The 22,515-nt window shown below is 40.4% G+C and overlaps 2 protein-coding genes across 5 annotated transcripts; both read left to right on the top strand.

The window, feature by feature from the left end:
- Positions 1 to 316: 316 nt before the first annotated feature.
- Positions 317 to 10,905, top strand: tbca (tubulin cofactor a). Its single transcript, XM_051412815.1, has 4 exons — positions 317 to 490; positions 5,678 to 5,783; positions 8,382 to 8,468; positions 9,834 to 10,905. Exons 1-4 carry the CDS (start codon positions 438 to 440, stop codon positions 9,912 to 9,914), a joined length of 327 nt encoding a protein of 108 aa, XP_051268775.1. The 5' UTR covers positions 317 to 437; the 3' UTR covers positions 9,915 to 10,905.
- A 4,778-nt stretch (positions 10,906 to 15,683) lies between these two features.
- Positions 15,684 to 20,901, top strand: otpa (orthopedia homeobox a). 4 transcript variants are annotated; one of them, XM_051413247.1, is made up of 3 exons: positions 15,684 to 15,948; positions 16,403 to 16,860; positions 19,496 to 20,901. In XM_051413247.1, exons 1-3 carry the CDS (start codon positions 15,873 to 15,875, stop codon positions 20,015 to 20,017), a joined length of 1,056 nt encoding a protein of 351 aa, XP_051269207.1. In that variant the 5' UTR covers positions 15,684 to 15,872; the 3' UTR covers positions 20,018 to 20,901. The 4 variants fall into 4 exon arrangements, with proteins under 4 accessions (XP_051269207.1, XP_051269208.1, XP_051269209.1 ...); XM_051413248.1 differs by having other exon boundaries at positions 15,686 to 15,909; XM_051413249.1 differs by having other exon boundaries at positions 15,689 to 15,948; positions 16,451 to 16,860.
- The last annotated feature ends 1,614 nt before the right edge of the window (positions 20,902 to 22,515 follow it).

Genomic DNA, 22,515 nt, shown 5'->3' with positions numbered 1-22,515 from the left:
TTATATTATATCAGTAGCAATTGCACTGCGTAAAAATATGTATATACCAAATAAATAAAATATAAAAAACAAGAAGTATAGCTCCAATAAGTACCAAAATACTCTTTACACTGAACCTCCCATTTCATAATAATATAATATCACTTTATTATAATTATTGGTGTATTAATGTGTGTCGCAGCTGGTAATAATAATTACCATAATAATAATAATAACTACTTTAGATTAAACATGGTCTAAAGGAGCTCCCTCCACACCGGAACCTGTCACTGTGATCCAAACGCTCGATAATCATCCTCTTCCAGAGATCGATTTATCTGCGCTCAGCTCGTCACTCCTCACATCCACCTGCTCAGCGTTCACACACAGTTAGCCTACAGTTAGCCTACAGTTAGCCTACAACAGAGTAATAATAACGTTACTCACAACCTCCAGCCATGGCAGATCCAAGAATACGGCAAATCAAGATTAAAACGGGTATCGTTAAGAGGTAAGGCTGCCTTTCTGTGTCCACTAAACATGAGTCAGCATGTCAAACGAGCTGCGTTGAAGCTAAGGCTAGCGGCTAACTCGCTTAGCTGGTTGGACAGGCCGACTCGGCATTTAAGCACCCCGCGCACGGAGCAATGTTTGTCGGATAGGTTTTAACTCTACTCCGGTGTTTCGGCGCGGCCTGTGGTGAGTTAGTAGCCGGCTACGCGGTTTTCTTCTCTTCTGTTTGTGGTGGCCACGCTTCATTCATTGTTTGACCCAGCTGGTGTTTCTACCGTGATAATACAAGCACAAAATACTCGAAATAAAATATAATTATAACGTTTTTAAGTAAACTAACGTCCATCGTGCTAGCCGTTAGCTTCCACACCGCTGTGAACATGTTGCCTTTCTGCATTGTTTCCCCAAACAGGTCATATATGCTGATGGAGCAGGGCCCTCGCAACCAAGGCCCCTAAACTATTTTTATTTTGAATTATATTAAGTAAAACCAGCTGTTTTAGCTTTGTTTTGTTATTAGCACATAGCACAACATCCCTCTCGCTCCAGTCTTTGTGGATGTGAGAGTCACTTCAGGATAAAAGCTGCACAGTCATGTTGCCACAATAAGGGAAAGCCTCCCTCCTGTACTGCTGCTGAACACCTGGATGTCAGGCCTAGTGTAGGGGGTACTGTAAGTGCTTCTAATGTTTGATGCTGTCTTTAAATTAAACATATTTTATATCATTTTGGGCAGAAGTTATGACTTCTGCACGGTATGGTTAAAAACATGATATTGCAATAATTTGGACTTGCATTGTGATGTGATTCCAGATTCGTGTGGGAATGATTATTTTTGCAGCACAAATGTAATTTTTATTGACCTTCTTTTAGGTCCATCCCACGTAAACAACAAAACAAACAGGATTTGTAGGTCACAGCCGCTCTGCTGAAGCACAGTACTTCAATGTAATACTGTTTTGTGACACATTTTTACCTTTTTTTTAATCAAAGCTTTATCAGTTTTTGTGGTTTGGATGTTGCACTTATTGCTGTATTGTAATTTCGATAATATCTAGATTAACTGTGCAGCCTTAACAGAAATCAAAATCTCTCATATCCCATCCCACATTTGCATTATTACTGCTTATAAGACTTTATCTGTGTGGCATACAGTAAATCTGGAAACACTTAATACACCGCCGAGGTCTATGTTTTTGGTATTTTTGGCAACATTATTGCCCCATTTGTGCCCCTTGGAGTCATTTAATCTGTTTTAACGTGCAAATTAAGTAGGCAGTTCTCTCGTTTAGAAATCTGGTAGAGCGATATAAAAAAAGACTACACTGATGTGAGGGAATTTGGGTCATTGTTGGATGAGGTGATGTAATACAGTAAATAGTATCCAACTTAAGTTTTTTTCACCGTCCACCTCTTTTACATACGGAGGAGCACAAATTGAGAATCAAAGAAATTAGAAGTAATTTATAGTATGATTCAGTTTAACACTCAGCCTCCAATGGCCTTTCTCACAAAATGTCAACAACAACTCAAAGTGAAAGTATGAATAATAAAATACTACAAAAATCCCTGTAGAGGACTAACAAACCAGCAAATAAACACATTTGACAAGTTGGAATCAGTATATTTATGTCACTTTTTGGATAGAAATAACTTAAACGATTTGTACAAAAATGTTGCAGCTCAATCTTCTGTCAATGAACTAATCAATCAGTTGACTGTTTGCTTGTAGATGTGATAAAACATCTGATTCACCTTCATGAATCAAGTGATTAAATAACTAAGTAATAACTAAAACCTTTCTCAAATACGAAATATGTTATCAATGTCCAAATCCAAGCCTAAGTATGTTCCCTGAGCCGCATGTTCACTAGTTTAATCAGTTTTGTCTTCCTCTCTGTTCACTTCACCAGTGTTTGCATTGTTTTTTAGCAGCTGATAGATGTATCTGAGGAGTTCACTGTCTTTATTTTGGACTTAAAAAGGGACAAAAAAAAGGGAAAATTGACTCTTACAGTAGAAAATAATAACAAATACTTATACAGAAACTCTAATACATTAGTTTTCCTAGACAGATTTGTTATGGGAAAAAAAAAACATGTGCTTTTTGAGTCTCCTCTCAAGCTCATCATCCAGTCTCAGACAGCCTATTAATAGACTTGGCACACGTCCCTAAATTTGTGCAATAACCAGATTTACCACGCTGGAATAGAAAATACTGTAGATATTACGAGGTGTGGTGGGATAATGGGGCTTAGTGTAGTAGTTTGTGTGATGGACTGAGAGTATCTCTCGTCGCTCAGGCAGACGTCTAATTCCCTCCTGTCAATGGCGATAGTGTAATGTGCTATCGATTGTGTTTTGATGAGGGTCAGATTACTAACAGGCTCCCCGAGGTGGTAATGATGGTGGTTGGATTTCCCATGGAGGATGATGTCCCAGAGTACACATAGTACAATAGGTGTACTGTCCCTCACTGTGCTGATGTTTTTGAGCTTGAGAACGTTCTATATGAACATAGGAGATATTACATCTCACCCACACTACACCAAAACTCTACACTACTACCTTGACATGGACCCTTAATCAAGCTGTTAGGTTTAAATGTACAAACTGTCATTGCTTTCTGTCTCTTCATAATCTCACGTCCCTCCCGTACAGACTCTTTGTCCTCTGTCTCTCCCCTTTTTTCTCCCTTCTTTCCTCGCTCGCCGCCCTCCTCCCTTTTTATATATTGGAGTTTAGAGGAAACCTGCCTGCTCTTTTAGCCGGGCCTATTTCCAGTGGCTTTTTGCACATTCCAGTCAGTGCCTTTTCTGCCCTAGCGAGGCGGATGCCCTTAATAAAATGACAACAGTAATTTGCCTTTGTCATTCCGGTCCCAGCACAGACTACATCGTGGCTCAAAAATACAGTGCTAGAGGAGGCGGCCGAATGTGTGTGTCGGCTGGCTCTAATTCCCTTTTTTTTCTATTTTCCAGCGAGCTGCCTTTTCCATTAAGCCTGAGGTGGCAGGTCTATTTAAAACCAGCCACGACCCCACCCCTCATTCACACAGCGCTCCAAGTCTGGGAGAAATAAGAAATTAACATCAGGACTGGAAGGGGGGAGGAATGGACATTTTGTTATTAGACTGTCCTTCAGTTTTATTCAAATTGTTCCAGCCTTCCTTCCTCCATCTTTCCTCCTCTCTTTGCCACCTTTCTTTGACTCCAAACAGGTGACATCTCTCACTCTGCATCAAGCACAAGAGTGGAAGGCGGGAGCTGCTATTGCATATGGTTCCTGTTTAAAAAGCTTCTTGATGGAATCGTATTGGAATGAGTGGTAATTGATGTAAAATATGACAGAGTGCTGTCTGCTTCCTTGGCTAAGCACGGAGCACTGCAACACGGAGGGAAGGGGTCTCCAGTAATGTGACTGATTAATGAAGGATCACTCACTTATGCACACACAGCTGATTTTTATGAAAAATTAAATTTGTGTTGTCATTCCGACAAGCAGGCACTGCCGGAAAAAGACTATTAGTTGGGAATTATTATCAATAGCGATATTTTCAAACTCCATTATGCCAATCAGGGTCGGAATCTGTTTAATAGATTTAGTTCCATTTGGCCCGTAATTGATAAATAATCAAAATTTATCAATGTACTCAAGCCCATTTTCACTAACAATCAAGGAAAAGAGGCCCATTTACCACCTGACTTGGTCCAAATTAGGGACTAAATTGATGATCAATTAATCTCTAAAAAGGACTGGTAGTATGTGGGTGTGTGTGTGCGCGTCGGAGGCGATTCAGGTGGATAAAGGAGTCAGTGATAAGTTGTGAGCTCGAAGGTGTCATACAGTTAACAAGGACAGAAAAAGGTTTTGTGTTTATCTATGTTTACTGAACATATAGTTTAAGTTAAAGTTGGAATATGATGAAAATTGAGAATTTTAACGCCCATTTATTTGAAATTTAATCCGAATTCAGTTTGCTTTACAAACTACGGAAACAAAAATTATGATCAAACTCATTGTCAGTGTCATTAGAGATCAGATCAGATTAGTGCTGAAGTGAGTCCTCGAATAACCAATTAGTCGATCCTTAGAAAATTAATTGCCAACACTTTTGATCAATTAACCATTTAATTCAAATTCAAAAGTCAAAAAGTGGTCATATTTTCTGGCTTGGTTAAAGGACTGAAAAAGACAACTGGCATGTATTATGCGCCGATGTATCTTTCTTTGTTCTCCGCAAATTTGTCCCAATAATCTGGATGAGGGCTCTTAAGAGAGGTAATCATTGCAAACAGCAACTTGGCTATTCTTTTTGGTTTAGCAACACGGCTTCGCCTCACGTTCCCTCATGTTTGGTTGCACCGTTGTCAAACATTTAGCCTAGTTAACAGTTTAATTCATGCGCCACCTTATCAGCTTCTTATCTGTGCCAATGTTTCATTTGTAAAGCCTTGATTGGCTGATACCGATGGTGTACCGATATCATTGTGCATCCCCAGTTACAGTCACTACAGACTCATCCGCATGCAGTATGAAATCTGTTAAATATATTCAGTCTCATTTCAGTATCATTACCTCCTATTGCTCAATAGTTTTGTCTGTTTACCTTTAAGTAAATGGCACGAAAGCTATTATTTTGTCAGTTTAGCAACTGCATTTTAATACATTTTCAGTGTTTATTTCTAGTTTTTTCCAGAAATAAAACATTTTTCATGTCAGATAAGCATCATATTAATAATTTATGGGAAGCATTTCTCTCAGATATTCAGGGACATTCTTAAAATATGCATGTGTATCCCACCTGAAGTTGCTTTAGAGCAAAACCTACTTCATATCAAAGCGTAATTTAAGGCTGATCTCCACGTGGATGCTAGTGTTGTTGTGTGGCAACGGTGAGGAGGAATGATGTGTTCGCTGGTTGTTATTGAGGTGTGTATCTTGCCATCCTGCGGGAGATGATCTCACCGTGTCCCCTCAGTCAGAGGAACGTTGGCGAGAATGAGGATGGATGGCCTTGTCTGTGAAAGGTGACCATCACAGCCCGCCTTTTCATGGTTCGGCCTATATTAACTGTCTGGGAGGCTGTGTGCATTTATGTTTCATCGTTTGATGGAACAACACCGTGTCACTGCCTTTAACTATGAACTGTCTTTTCCTCTCTTCCTGTCCTCATTGTCTGCAGGCTGGCGAAAGAGGAGATTTCGTACAAAACCGAGGCGAAGCAGCAGGAGGAGAAGGTCGAGCGCATGAAAGCCGAGGCAGGAGATCATTATGTCATCAAGAAACAGGTACGTGGGTCTTATGTTTCGCCTCTTTTTGATCTTTTACAACAATTATGTGTCTTCATTTGGAAAACTCTTTTGCTTTATCCATTTTATACATTCACCCGACAGTTTTCCCGTTGATCTCGGCCACTAAGTGAAGGGGTTGTGCGCTCCCATAGTTGGGAAGTGAATTCTATCTCGATGATTTGAGATGCCCCTCGTTCATGTAATGAGGTCAGTCCACAGTGATAATGAAGAATTAGGTTTTGAGAGGAGAATCATTAGTGATTTTGTAATTTGCTTGATGCAGATGTAATTATATCATGTTACTTTAGAGGAGTTTGATAATTACTGACACATGCTGGTAATTTAGTGTCCCTAACCTCCTCTCCATTCTCTGTCACTATGTCTACAGTTTTCCATCATTTTCACGTGCATTGGAGAAAGCAGTACAGGCTTTCACAGACTAACACGTTGCTGGCTCGTGTTGTGTCTTGATGGCATCTTAAACGTTGACTTCTATCTGTTTGCGGAGAGAAACTGAAATGCAGAAGGATAAAGGGGCTAGGATGGCGTCGTCAGTTAACACAGACAGATACACGGGTACAGTTCATTACACGGGAATTTAGATAGAAAAAGTGAAATTAAGCAGAATGTTAAATAATAGCATTCATCAGTGGTCCAGACTGAAATATCTCTACTGGATAGATAGCTATAAAATATTATACAGACATTAATGTACCAATAATGGTTACTGAATAGGCTAAATACCTCAGTTTTGTACTAATTAGTGTTTCTGTGTTAACACGGTGCACTAAGATGGTGAACATGGAAAACATGATACCTGCTAAACATCAGCATTTTACTGTTTTTGTTGTTGGCATGTTTGAAAGCTTAATGCAGCATTTAGCGCAGCTGTGCCCAACTACAGCCCCACAGAGCTACTAGCAAGGCTGTAGATTCACCTTTGTCTTTTCTGTAGTCGAAGGGTGTAAATTATTTTTATCTATGGAGCGTAGAAAGTCAACTGTAGCTAACGTATGTTGTGCATTTTGAACAATCACGTTGGAAAAGTTTGGTGGAGTCACAAAAAAATATGTTTATGCTTGCTTAAGGTGGCTTTTGCCAAAATTTAATGCACTTATGACTATTTCTGAGTAAGTTCTGACGTAGCGAACATTTAACTTACATGACTGACTCAGGTAGTCTTCGCATTGCTCCTCTGATCTAACCTTCCTCGCATTAATACCTTAAACAAACAGAAAATGGCATATTTCCATCGTGGTCTCTGCATTGTTTTTCACTGTTTGAGGTTTGACTGGAGCTCTTTTAATTTGCTTATATTAGCAGGTAGATATAACTGTTACACAAACCTATTTAATCTCCAAACAAAAAAATCTAAAATGCTTCACTTTAACCCCAAAAGGTTCGACATATGGACAATACCAAAATCTGTTGGCATGGTCCACCAGTACGGCTCCATGCTTCTACCAGCACCGGCTCCCAGTTCATTTGAATTTCACTTCTACGTGTTTCAGGCAGCGAGGAACTGCCGAGCGGGCGCCGCTTCTGATTATGTTTACTGGTAACATTAAAATTCTGTGTGTGTTTTGTTTTGTTTGTTCATTCATAGAGCGGCGGCTCAGGCTGAGCAGCAGGCTTGGCTGGTGTTAAATGGGGAGATTGGGAGGCCAGATGGATTATGGTTGGAGATGAGAGGTCTGAGGCAGGATGGATTAGAGGTTTTTATTTTAATGGAATCAATACGCTGTAAGTGTCATCTTTATCCAGCACTGATGGGATCATTCCACTGCACTGGGAGGGCACCATGACTTTTCTCTGTTCCAGCACTCCTTTGCTTAGTCCGCCTCACCTTGTCACATCTAGATGGCAACCAACTCGACTAGTTGTCTACCGTCTCTCAGTGTGTCAGTTAGTCTGCCAGGCTGCCCGTGTATGAGTTCATCTGAGCGCCTGTTAGTGTGCACAGCCGTGAAATGTACATGTGTGTAACTGCGTCCGTGTTTTGACTCTCCAGCTCGACAGAGGGCTAGGTGAGGAAGCATCTGTCATGAGCGAGTGTGTCTGACAGCGTTAGCCAACTCTTCTCTGCTCTTTAGGGTGCCAGCTGGGGGAATTCCACATTAGCCGCGGCTGTGAAAGTTCCCCAGGCTTTAACACAGTTTCACTCCAGGCGTAGTAATACCTCTTTACGCCTGATCACAGTGCCCTCGGCTCAGGGTTTCTTCATTTATCCAGGTGTGCAGTCAGATCGAGGTGGTCCCCTGCTGCCCAACTCCCTGCTCGATCGATAACTCAATAACATTTTTCATAACCGCCGGCTTGTTTGGGAGATGTTAACCACAGCAGAGACTACGTGGGACACCCTGCATGTTTCTGTCGGGAACAAGGCCACAGTGAAATACAGAGAATGAATATTCCTGTATCTAGCTGTTTAAATTAATGTTACTTGGAAAATACATGTTTGATAATGTGTTGATTTTTTGTTTTTTTTGTTTGTGAAGGCAGGTAATGAAAAACGATAACGGGAGCAGTGGTGGGGGTAAGTCCAATTAATGAAGATGGTGGTGGCTGATGTGGTCTCTCTGTGTGTGGTTTCAGTTGGAGGTGTTGCAGGAGTCCAGAATGATGATCCCAGACTGCCACCGCCGTCTGACCATAGCACACGCAGATCTGCTTCAGCTATTAGTGAGTAACACTGTCACTGTTCAGTGGACGTGTAAAGAAAAAAAAAAAAAAACCTTTTTCAACTCACAACAGTCCCTTCTGGGCTACTGTAGAAACATGGAGGACTCCATAGAAGGTGACCTGTGGTGTGTGTAAATATAAAAGGCTCATTCTATGGAAACTGTCCTGTCCTAACATATTGTTGTTGTTTTTTTTTGTCGTTACAGCAACCATGTTAGCCAACAGTTGCCTTTCTAGACATCAGAAAAAGAGCAACACTGATAAATATCTGTACAGTAAATGTGTGAAACCGGTCTCCATAAGCAACCTCTTTCACATTATGCATAGTTATTTGATTCAATGTAAACGAAAACAATGTTCTGTTCAGCTTTGAGGTTTATTTTGTTTGTCCTGTACACAAGCAAACAATTCAGATAGTCCAAATCACTGTGGTAGCTAACTGTAGTAGATGGTGTTACATGTTGTTGTGATTTGTTTTTAGTTAAATCTTCTTGAGCTTGTTCTTGGATTGCAACAAATCTTTCTGGAAACAATGCTGTGCTTACGTGGGACAATCCACAGACTTCACTGTGGACAGTTTTCAGGCTCAGTGAAAGCTGTTATCAACAACAACGGCACTCAAAAAGCACCAAAACTCTCAATACGTTGGCCTCAGTTAATGGGAGATATCACAAAGCTAGATCAGATAAAACAGAAGTTGTCTTCTTGGCTACATAACACAACCTGGAAAATGTGTTTTGGTGAGCTGAACATTTGAACCGCCTCCAGTATACGCTACACAAATTACCATATGTTGGTCTCTCCGTCCAACCGCTGTGTGATGATCCCTCCAGGATTTAAGTTGATATGGTGAGAAGCAAACATAAGCATGCATGTCTCAGGGTCATCTCAATTAATGCGGAGCAACAGTCAGGCAGCTGGTGGTGTGAGTCACTCACATGAGAGCCGAATGGTAGGCAGAGGGAGCTAACCCGGAATTAGCAACATGTCCCCTTCCCCATCACTCACCCGCCCTTCTTTCTTCCTTTAGACCGACATGTGCATATGCACACGCTCATCACCGTTCATTAGCAGCGCTGTCACTGCGGTGACCACCACAGGAACTCTCACACACACTTGATTAAAGGACATGGACACCATAAAGTCACGTTATCCCACCACTATCCCAGTAACATGACGCTGACTGAAACTTGACCTCAAGCGTTACGTTTTATGGCAACGAAGTGACATCCAAACAGTTTAAATGACACAAAGAGTTGAGGAGAGTTGTGGATTTATTCTTAAATAGCAGTAATTTGTAGTTTTTGGGTGTATATCTTCTAAAAGGGCAATAAAACCAAACTGTGTGTGTTTGTGTTTTTTCAGGAAACCGAAGAGGATTTGGCCGAATCAGAGGAGTACAAAGAGGCTAGAAACATGTTGGACTCAGTGAAGCTTGAAGGATGATTTCTGATCTGTTTCTGTTCTCACTGCAAGATTCACTTGCTTTAAATGTCCATTCCTTTCGTCAGGCTCTGTTTGCAACCGTGGAGGCATACTGAATCCGTTCAAAGTCTCTTGTTCTTGATGTAATTATTTCTACTGTTTACTCTTTAACGTGCCACCACATCAGACGCTGCCTCTCCTGAGTGTAAAAATCCCACAAGAACACGATAAAACATTCATTTTCTTACAGTAGAGCACTGGAGGGGGTTTTATTTTTTTCCTTTTTAAGATTTTATTCATCACACTAACACACAATCAGGACTTCATAGACATGATTAAACACGCACACACATTTGGCTGTTGTCTTTTCTGCCGTTATAACCATCACAGTTAATGGTGTGGGCCCGTTGCTGGATTTATTTGAAGGCTTTTCACTGGTCACTAATGTAAACGGTGAGAAACTGCAGATCTCTGTAGCTCCAGTGTTTTTATGAAGTGTTTTTGGATTCCTTTTTCATTCCTTTTTATATGTATCTGAGTTGGTTAAGCCTGCAGGACCTTTATTGCCTCTAACCCCTTGATCGAGATACATCCCAGAATACTAACCAGAGCTGCAATTAACTATTATTTTCACTGTCGATTAATCGTTTGGTTTGTAAAATGTCAGAAATAATACCCATCACAAGTTTCCAGGAGCTTGTTTTGTGTCCAAAACCCAAAAGATATTCAACCTGTAATGAGCTGAAAAGCAGCAAATGATCTCATTTTGGCATTTTTAGGCTTTAAAGAAATGACAAATGATTTATCGAGTATTTAAAAAAAAAAAAAAAAATTGTTGGGGATTGTAATTTTCTTTCAGTCGACAAATCGATTAATAAACTGATGGTTTGATCACTAATACTAACTGATGGGCTTGATTGCACTGTGTATTCTCCTGCTGGTGTCCCTGCTCAGAGCAGTGAAGTGGATTGTGTGTTGGTACCTACAATAAAGAGGAGAGCACTCTGGGAAACCCTGTCAGTCAAATGACAAATGTTGGTTGTGGCCTTGAATGATAAAACCGGGCCTGTCATCTATTATCCAAATGGCCCTAAAATAACGACACCTTGTATTAAAGGCTGAGAGAGTCCTTCCTAAATAGCCATACTAATAAATGAACTCAATTGCCAGACAAATTAAGGTTACATTTGACTTGATCCTTATTTTACACATTTCGATAATTATCGGGATCACCCCAAAGTCTCATTACCGCCCTAATGAGGCGCTGCTACTCCGTGGCATCTACCCCGCTCCATCTCGTTAAGGAAATCGCTCTTCAATGCTGATTATTTTATTTGGAGGTATAATTATATTTCTTTCGGATAAATCACGGCCTAATCGAGTCCGTACAGAGGGCAGCGGCGCTAATTGAGGCATGAGATGCGCCGGCGGGGCGCTACATCTGGGTTTATGTGACCGGAGGACCCGCGCAGGGGCTGGAGGGAGAATCACATCTTACACTGGAGTAGTGATATCTGTGAGATACTCCGTTACAAGTAAAAGTATGGAAGTATTATCAGATAAATGTGCTTAAAAGCATCAAAATAAAAGCACCTCTTAGAGGAGTTATTATATATATTATATATATTATTTTTATTACTAATGCATTAACTTAAAAGCAGTATTTTAATGTTGCTAGAGGAGATGGAGCACATTTTATGTAGTTCTATTGAAATACATCTTATTTTATAAACTGATTATATGGATATTTTTGCTTGTAGCCTCTTTTAATCTGAAAAAAGAAAAGTGTATTAACTATATAGGTGTCAGATAAATGTGGTGGAGGTAATTTAATGAACTATAAAACAGAATACTAGCTCAAAATGTACATTTAAATGCAGTACTTGAGAAATTAACTTTGCACCATCACTTGTGTAATATAGTGGGGTTACTTTGCCATATAGCTATATATATATATATATATATATATATATACCTCAGAGAAAAGCTATAGCTGCCATTTCCAATCTAGTAATGTGGGAGAATAATGAGAGCCTATAGCACATTTGCTCATAAGGTAACTAATACATTTGTACTTAAAGCTCAATACCTCACAATTATACTTCAGGATTTTAGTTTTACTTTAATATTCCACAACAATTCAGAGGGAAATATTGTACTTTTTACTCTGCAAAGATTATTTGGAAGCTATTAGTTAGACTCCTTTACAGATCTAGATTTTATAATGAGCTCAACAAAATACAATCTATTTATGTACAGTGAATTAATCCACCAAACTGTGTATAATATGGGTAAAATGAGCTCTACTGCAGCCAGCAACTTTAAGAAGCAGTTTACATGTTAATGCAATATTAATAATAATCCAGTATAGGATTATATATCTAATGTAATATATCTAATGTAATACTAACAGAGGGTATCTTCACTTTTACTTTTATAGTCTAATTTAGTGCATTTTATTAAAAAGACGATTTAATTTTACTTTATTTAGGAAACTGAATATTTATTCCACTGCTGAATTTGTTGAAATTTTTATAATTTGCAGCTTTATTGATATTAAAGACCCCCCGGTCTGCCGCTAAAGTTTGTCCGCGTCAAACTTCCTCCGCTGGCCGCAGTGGACGCAGAGCAGCCCGCTGCTTGCTGTGGCTGCAACCGAGTCGCCCTCCTCTTCTTCAACCCCGGTAACTTATTACTCCTAATCCCCCCCAGACTGTCACCAAATCAGCTGCATGAAACAAGAATCTCATTTGTTAAACTGGAGGCTTGTGCAGATGGAAGATCGATTGTTTTTCCTCCTCAGAAATCTCTAATTGAGTGAATACAGACTGCGGATCAGAGAGAGGAAGGAGGGGGGTAAAAAAAAGAAATAAAAAAAATCACCAGGGCCTATAGTGGTTTGGAGAGGCTGTACTGTAACCCACGAGGTCACGGGTTCGAGCCCCGCCACAGCCAGAGACGACCACACACAGGGATGTGAGGGGCAGAACCCCAACACGCCATTTTTACAGTATTATATTTGATGTTGTTTTTATTAAAAGTCACTCCTCGTCTCCACAACGCGTGAAAATGTCTACTTTCCACTCAGATGCACCGCATTAAACTTGCAGGGGGGCGAATTTGTTTCTCTATTTTTATTTATATCATGGAGAAGATTGATGTGAGCATGTTAGTGGGAAATCTGCCGGGGAGGGAATGCAGCTCACTGTGGCTCTGGTCCTTGTTTACCCTAATTACAGCCTTATCAAGTCAGCAAAAGCAAGACCTTCAACACACACACACACACACACACACACACACACACACACACACACACACAGAGAGAGAGAGAGAGAGAGAGAGAAAGAGAGAGAGAGAGAGAATCTATTGGCAACATTAAGTGAAAAGATGCCTTTGAATTAGTTAAAGTAAATACAATAGGAATACTAATAGGAATAACAACTTCCAGGTAGAATAATTTATCCAACAGCAAATTGGCTCATATAAATAACAATAATGAATAAATAAACCAGTAATAATAATAATAACGTAGGCTTTAAGACTCAAATGCAGTGAGTGAAATGTTCTTTTACTGCCCACGTTTCCCAAATAAAGCGTGAAATCTTGCTAGATTCAATCTATACAAACTAAAAGCAGCTGAATGAATTGTATTACAGGCAGCCAGTGTTTGTCTGGAGCAATCATACATGGATTTATTCAGAAAAAAACAACACTTATGCACCATTAAAAAAATTAAATCCCCCCCTTTTTTTTGGCTTGTAAATATTAAATAAAATGTTTTTTTAAAAATCAGTTCCATTTTTATTTGTTGTTGTTGTTGTTGTCTCTGACCACAGCACAAATATCTCACGCTCCCTGACACCTCATCATCCCCTCTCTGTGTGCTTTGGGGTTAACTATGAGCTGCTGCTACCGGAGGAGTCATTCACTTTTGTTTGTACAGCTATAAAAGCACTGAGCTATTGAAAAGTCGTAAAATGAAGCGCGCCATCCATCATCCCGCAATGTGATGATTCTGAATTATCCTTACAGGCTTTCAGCGCGCCAACAGACGCAGTAAACAGGCGACCACAAGGAAAATACTCCCAATTTTATACCATAATTATTCACACGAATAGCGGAGACTGTGCACAAATACACAAATATGTCTTAATAATTTAGTAAAATAAACGGAGCTATATCATACAGAATATAATTTAAATTTAACAACCGCTCGGTTCCAGCTTTAAACCCTCTTAAAGTCTACCTCAAAGTCCAGCTTCTAAAGCAACAGAGCCCCGATAAAGGAGAGGACAAGCAATATCTCCAAGTGCGCGTCTTCTGCTTTTTTTCCTCCCCCGAAGAAAGACGCAGACATCAGCGCAAATCTGCTCCACATGCCCCCGATGCGTCCGAGAGAGACTCCCCGCTCTCCACTCCATGCATCCATCCATCCCTCCCGGTCTGTCTGTCTGTCTGTCTGTCTGTCTGTCTGTCTCTCTCTCTGTCTGTCTGCCTGCCGGTCGGTCATGCCACCAGATTGCAGACAAATAAAAGATGAGCAGAGACGACTGAAGCCTGGATGGATGGAAGAAAAGAACCCAAACGAGCCCCGGGTTCACGCTCGGACGCCTCCTTTGTGCCACTTTTTTTTCCCTTCTTCCAGCACATAATAAATAAAAACCTGCTCCCTCTGAACGTCCCGACATCTGTCTGAAAGCATGTCTGATTCTTTGTTTGCCCCTTAAATATTTGGCAGACTGGTGGCCAGAGAAGCTGCTGTGCTAATTGACTCTAATGGCGTTCCGTTCGGCGACAATGGGAGCTCGTTTTTTATTTTATGTTTTAAAGTTGATTTTAAATAACTTTTTCTTGTCTCATTCAGAACACATAACCCTAATTTAGACCGATTATGAAATATGAGGAATAAAAAGGCCTCCTGCAGGTGTTCCTCTATCTGTTCAGGTGTCACGTTATTCAGGTGTATTAACTGTGGCCCCTTTATCACAGGGAAGCATTCACAGCTCGTGTTGAACTCCCTCCACTTTCCGCCGAATTAATTTGCTCACACATCATTTAAACCAAGTCCCTCCCTTCTTGACAGTTGGGCCTAAACACTAGTAAATTACCCCTAATTTATACTGATCTTACTCTGATATTTGCAATAGAGGCGTATAGATTTGGCACTAATTACATAAAAGCCTAATGGCCTTGAAAATGAGCCTGGTTAGAATTATATAAAGTTTGTTGTTTGGCTGACTGGGAAATCAAAGGGTATTAGAAGAGGTTCACTTGGTCTCCAAGAGGCATGAAGTGTCGTAAAGAGGTCGAAATATGCAATAATAATAATAATAGTTAAGTTATAATAAATGTAGTTTTTGCTGTTATAGACTCAGGTTCACAGTGAAGGTGTTACATTAGCTGTACAATGTGCTGTCTGTTAATGCAGCCATGTGCTTCCCACTCATAGGAATAACTCCCATTCCCGTCCGAGGGGCTCTCTCGGTGAGAGCGCGCGCAGAACAGCATGCACAATTAAACAAATATTGTGGTGATCCAACATTTCTTGAACGGGTCGAAGCTTTCACACAGATATTAAATCAGGTTATTTTATTGGATGTAATTTGGAGGAGAAATCAAAGCCAATTACAGGAATGAGGAGGAATGAACTTGTGGATGTGAGAGGATGGAGGATGGAGGTGGGGGGTGGGGGGAGGAGTGGTGGTGGTGGTGGTGGTTGGGAGGCTGGAGGGGTGCTCTCGGGCTAAAGCTGACATACCTCAGGCTTCAACTCTGATTGGTCCTCGTTTGGAGAAGCTCATGGGTTCATTCCGTTGTTAAGCGCCTCCCCATTTCTCTAAACTACATTATAATGCAACGAACCTCCCTTTTAACCACAAACCGAATTTGCTTTCATTTAGGCTATATATATTTCTTAAATAGGTTAAAGTCATAGAGATTTTTTTTTTGGAATAGCACTTCGCCCTGGAGCGGTGCGCAATGCTATCTCATGCCGACCTCCTGGATGCTCGCCTCGGTGAGTTATCATCACCAAACTCCGGTCTTCAACTCTACTGTAAGCTGGAGGCACTTCTAATCTTAAAATCAAGCTCAGAAAATTGTCAATTTGCTTCTTATATTATCTTAATGCGACTCAAGTGAACTAAACTGGCTTAATTCATTGGAAAAGTAATTATTATTATTATATTACTGCATAATTTGATTTAACAATTTCCTAAGATATCGCTGTGGTCGAATTGAATTAAGAGTATTTAAGGAGCAGATTGTAATGTGCATGCTGTACTTGTCTCTCTCAGAGCTGCAGTCACTTGTTTAATTTCTGCAATTGTGTTTTAAATCTGCCACTGGATGGTTTAATGCATGTGCAGCTTTTCTCTCATTTTCTACTGCAGCAGTAAAAATGTTTCAGCTACTCCTAATTCCTCTCTTTTGCCTGTAAAGTATATTGCATGTGTGCACTTTAAAGTCTCGCAGTATTTGCCTAACATGTCCCTTTTTCCCTCCTGTAGCGAAACTGTTTTCTGTCCAAATCTCACCAGCTGTGGTTGTCTGTGCAGGGATGAAGGATGCCGCGGCGGAGCTTCTGGGCCACAGGGAGGCTTTGAAGTGCAGGCTCGGCGGAGGGGGACCTGACCCGGGGCACTCCGGGGAGCTCGGCCCGGGCCCGGACGGCGTGGAAGGGGCCACGATGCTCCCGGGCGATGATATCAGCAGCGGCGGAGGATCCAACCCGGTGCAGGTCAACAGCAAAGAGCAGGAGAAACAGCAGCAACAGCAGCAGAACAACAACAACAACCCGAACCAGTCCGCAGCGCAGCAGTCCCAGAAACAGAAGCGGCACCGGACCCGCTTCACTCCGGCGCAGCTCAACGAGCTGGAGAGGAGCTTCGCCAAAACGCATTACCCAGACATCTTCATGCGGGAGGAGCTGGCGCTGAGGATCGGCCTGACGGAGTCCAGAGTGCAGGTAGGGCGGCTGGAACCGTTTTAATCAACATGGAGGAAATTCAACGACACAATTAGGATGCACAGACACTGACCCGAGTGTCGTTTGATAAACAGATCATATAAAAGAATTTAAAAAGCAGCATCAAACATGTGCTACAATGAGGACAGAATACGTTTGTACTTTTAAAAATCCATTCAAAATAAATTCTCACCAAATCAGAAAAAATAAGACGAAAGTAAAAACCTGCTAATAGCAAGATGCTGTAATAAATATTAATGAATGTGGAATTAAATCCTTCCGAACAGCCTTTTGCGTACTTACTTTGTGAATTGGCTGATTTGTTCTGATTACTTTGTGTATTTGAGACAAAAAATGCTCGTTTTATTTCTTATTAATAATCTATGAGTTAAATCGCTTTAATAAAATTGCTATATATTTTTTCATGCAGGAATAATTTCAGCCGTCGGCGTTTAAAGAAACCAAAAGTAAAATTATTTTTTTGGAGGAAATCTGATATTGTTTTAATAAAAAACAAAAAGTTATTTATGTTGGGCTCAAATAAACAACAAGAAATGTTTATTATTTATCGTTTTCATTTGGCTTCCGGTTACACTAAAATAATTTTCTACAATAGGAAAAAACACAACTACTAAAATATATATTTTTATTACATCTCGGAATAAATACATTTATAAAAAAAGAGAAAACAAAACAGCTGAAATTAAATGTAGTATTTCTTACAGGAGCTTTAATAAATGAACCAATAAATTAAAACATACAGCACACAGGTTGCGGGAGTTCCGTGTGTGTGTGTGTGTGTGTGTGTGTGCGGGTTGAGTGCCTTGCCCAAGTGTTTGGACTTAAAGAGCCTCACCCGGATTCGAAACGGCGACCTTGTGTATTACACACACACACACACACACACACACACACACACACACACACACACACACACACACACACACACACACACACACACACACACACACACACACACACGTGCTTCTGTCATACACCGTAAATACACAACGAGCCTTCAACGCCACAGGAGCCATTACAGCCTGAGATCAGGTCGTTACTGTAGCAGCAACAAATCCTGTTAACATCCTTTTATTTCTCCAGATATTTTCTGATCCAAAAACTGTTTGACTTCATATTTTATTTATTTATTTAACGCAGGAACTTGCTGTTATTCCTGAAGACCACACTATAACCTCTAAATTCTGTCTGATCCAAAATTGGCCCACATTTTGTGTCCATCTCATGTAATGAGTCCACAGGGAGCCAAATGATGATTGCAGCTTTATTACACTCGTTAATCGCTTCAGATAAAAGCGACAGTGCACTGAAATCCACCTTTTAAACAGAACCTGAATCCACTGTTACAGCTGGAGTCTGTGTCCTGCTCTCCTGCTGCCCTGCCCCTCGGTCACTTCCAGGCTGCACAAATACAAAAATACATTAGGAGTTATGGCGCCACCGCCTTATTAACCAGCAATGGCAAAGTCACTTGGGTCGCTCACATGTGAAATAACACCCTAATAATCATTATTACCACCGCGCCAGTCAGTTCAGCTTCTATATACTATTTCCATAAAATAAGAATTAGTGAAATGAAGCTCATCTGCTGTTAGGGGCGGGCTGGAATAAGAAGCAGGTCCAGGTTGAGTTTAGCGATGGGGGCTGTCACCGCTCTGCACGTCTTAATGCCGGACGCGCTGAGAGTGCACTCTGTCTTTTTAAACGGAATGAGAAATTGCATTTTCTTTCCTTTGAAGTGTAATGCATTTCAGGCCGGATTTCACGGCTGGCTACGCGGGAGGGGTGGGTGGGGGGGGAGAGTGAGATTGTCCCGTTCTTATTACTGCGCCCCACTTTCTCAAGCAAATCTTCACATTAATCATCAGAAGGCCCGCTTACAACCAGACCTACAGGAGCTCAAGGGCTCCCGGAGTAAAAGTGTGTTTGCCAGCAGACTGTTTGTCACAGCAATAACATTATCTTTATTATGTGGGTGCGTTTTTTTTTTTTATTTTATCTGTGGCTCCTCCCAAAGCAGTGGAAATCACGTGAGGCTAAATTATGTTATTCAAAATGTTGTGGGTTTTTTTGCACAAGAAAATAAATAAAATAAGTTAAAAACATAATTTCTGCATCTCTTAAAAGTTAATAATGACATATAAAAATATGAATGAAGATTGTAATATTTTTTTATGGAAATGCTGCTGTTGTATTGAAGCAAAACTGACTTAAATTATTCTAAAATTCACTCTAGATTTTAAACATTTTGCAGCTATTTAGTGTAAAAAATAAAAGCTGATCATATATTGAGATATGACCTCTGTTATAGCAGATGTATTCTCGGTGTTAAGGATCAAAACAGAGAAAATAAACTAAATTTACGCACGTGTTGTTTATTTCCCCCAATAATTGGGACGTTTTACGCACAAATGGCACATTGCTATAAGCGGATAAGATCCCGAAACAAACATAAATCATTGTTTTTCTGCAACAGATTTATTGTGGGCTGCTCGCATTATCCTGATGATCACAGCCTGATGTCGTAACCTTTTTATGTCTGATAACATGACCTGTCATTGCACCGGCGGCCATTACACCTGCTCCTCCTAACTCATCACATCTCTGTCTGCAGGTCTGGTTCCAGAACCGACGCGCCAAGTGGAAGAAGCGCAAGAAGACCACCAATGTGTTCCGCGCTCCGGGGACTCTCCTGCCGACGCACCACGGCCTGCCTCAGTTCCCCTCCGCCGCGGCAGCAGCAGCGGCCATGGGCGACAGCCTCTGCTCCTTTCACGCCAACGACACCCGCTGGGCCACGGCAGGGATGCCCGGCGTGTCTCAGCTGCAGCTACCGCCGGCCCTGGGCCGCCAGCAGGCCATGGCGCAGTCCCTGTCACAGTGTAGCCTCGGCGCCGGGCCGCCGCCCAACTCCATGGGTCTATCCAACATGTCGTCGAACGGCTCCGGGCTTCAGTCACACCTCTACCAACCCACTTTCCCCGGGATGGTACCCGCGTCCCTGTCGGGCCCGACCAACGTGACCGGCTCGCCTCAGCTGTGTAGTTCCCCGGACAGTGATGTCTGGAGAGGGACAAGCATCGCCTCGCTGCGCCGCAAAGCGCTGGAGCACACAGTATCCATGAGTTTCACCTAGGGCCACCGTAAAGAGCTTTTGTTTCTCTCACACAGAGAGCTTCTGCATTTAGTTCTTATTCATCCAATCCATCCAAACTGTGCGCCGGGAAAAATACAACCAGGATTCTTGTTCAAATAACAAATGGCCGAGCTGTCCACCTGGCACGTTTTCCTCCCAAATCACAAACAAGAGGGAAAACTGAAGCTATTTATCAGGCCTGTTGGCCTTTATCACGCATAGGACTGGTTCTGTTTTAAGCTATAATTTATTATTTCGCATGTAGCCTATGACAACTATTTATTTGTCTATTTGAAATTAACTTATTGGTTTGTTCTGTATTTATTTATTTGGCACATGCAGCCCTCGCCTTTACTGTTGCAGGGCTTTCAGTGACATTTGCTTGGTGACTGACGGTTTTTGAAGACAAATTCTGTGGATACTTTGAAACACAAAACTAGATTCATTTTCCAACTGCTGCACAGCATGCAGCACCTGAAGGGCCAAAGGGATGCGCAGTGGACGTGCAGAAACAAGACACCTGGAGGTTTAAAAGAACGCCAGAGATTCACCAGAAGAGAGAAGGAGACTGATATGACAGGAATCAGGACAACATGGAAGAGGACTTGACTGCATGAGCTGTCCAAGGCAAAAAAAATAAGGGAAATACTATAAATTAAGACATGGAAACTGACTTAACTATAATCTGTTATATAGGATGTTTTGTGTAGCGGAAGCACTCTTGTTCCCATTTGGTCAGTTTGTGATAACTTATGTTTCCAAAATTATGTCTGTGCTTATTATCAAATATGACTTTCTTAAATGTTTGAATCATTTTGTTTCATGGACATGTTTATATCAATTAAATGTAAATGATCAAATAAAAATCATTTTCAATTATGTCACATCATGAATCAACCCTCCTTTCTTGAAGTAGTTTAAGGGCTCAAGATAAAGACATAAAGGCATCAGTGAACAGTGAATGTATCTCCAAAATGTTAAAGTCATAATACAATTAAAGTGGTTTCTTACAGGAATTATGTCAAACTATAAAGGAAAACTTAATCCTTCCATTTTTCCCTCAAATATTCAAACTGACCAGATTTAGAGATGCATTGTTTCCGAGATGTAGAAAAAAATTATATGCAGCTTTAATTTAGTCTAAAACACACCAATTCACGCCTCAACTCTCAATTTAAACCTCCAATTTAAACAATAATTTATAATTCAACCTTCAAATGTTATGACATCATATCATGACATCAGCTGATGAGTACTTTGAGTGACCTCATCTACAGACAGTGAAGACATCAGGATGACTTCCACAGCAAAGATGAGGCCAGTTTTAAAGCTAAACCAGCATTAAACAAATAAAGTCAAATTTGATAAAGTTTCTTCTATTATCTTCTTTCACAACAGGACTGTGAAATAGCTACAAATGTGTTGTATTTATAGTTTATTTTCATATTTTATGATACGTAATACTTCTACTTCACTGCATTTCAGAAGGAAATATTACTTTTACATTTATGTGACAACTAGTACTTTGCAGATTTCAGTTTCACATTAAAAACACATGAGCAGTTTATAAAATATGCATAAAAGATGTAGTGTTTACATGTAAACAAACCAATATTATATAAAGAAGTCAAAATGATCTCCACCTTTACCAGCTACAACATGGTTGTATACAACATGCAGCTTACATCTTAATATAATAATAATCATACACATAATTATATAAATAACATAATAATAATAATCAATGATATACACAGTACATAATAATATCTAAGTACAGTTTGTTGATAATATTTCCGTACTTTCAACTATCATTTTGAATATGTCTTTACTTGTAGTTTTAAAGCTGTTTAAACTGGTTTTGCTACTTTTAATGGAGTAAAGAGTCGTCGTCTATCTCTGCCCGTGGCTCCAGGGTGCTGGCCCGGTTCGGATTAAAAACAGTGACGAGATCATTCTTGTGTTGCATTTATGAAAAGGTCTCTTTTAGGTGGACAAAAGTATCTTCCAAAATCTGGAGTGAATAAAGAGGTAATCAAGGAGCTTCTCCACACAAAATGCTCAAATAATTCAGGCAAGAATCAGAGATGTCAAACTCAATCTCAGTGAGGACCAAACTGACAAATTAGCAGGTGGCCAAAGGTGTTCTCATTTTATCTGTTAGCTAAAAACACAAACTGGGTTAATATAAAGCCTGAAATAAAATGAAATTCATAAACTTTTAAATTCTTACAGTGTATAATAAGCTGCTCTACAGGCTTTATGTGACACCTGCAAGAATTAAATACTTAATCCCACGTATAAAAGACCTTAATCTCATTCCCCCTGTTTATAGATTAATAATAAAACAATGACAAACAGGTTCATTTAATAACCGAAAGTTGATTCAGACATGAAGGACAAACTGAAAGCTTCCTTGTAGCAAATGCAGATATTTTGACACACGTTCCTCATCATTTAGTCAATTCTGTTGCTGAGTTCTTTGTTTCAGGCTACAC

Source organism: Dicentrarchus labrax, unplaced genomic scaffold (assembly GCF_905237075.1).
Source record: "Dicentrarchus labrax unplaced genomic scaffold, dlabrax2021, whole genome shotgun sequence".
In the NCBI taxonomy this organism is placed as follows: Eukaryota; Metazoa; Chordata; class Actinopteri; family Moronidae; genus Dicentrarchus; species Dicentrarchus labrax.
The sequence above is the reverse complement of the archived record's forward strand: the minus strand, read 5'-3'. Positions and strand labels throughout refer to the sequence as shown.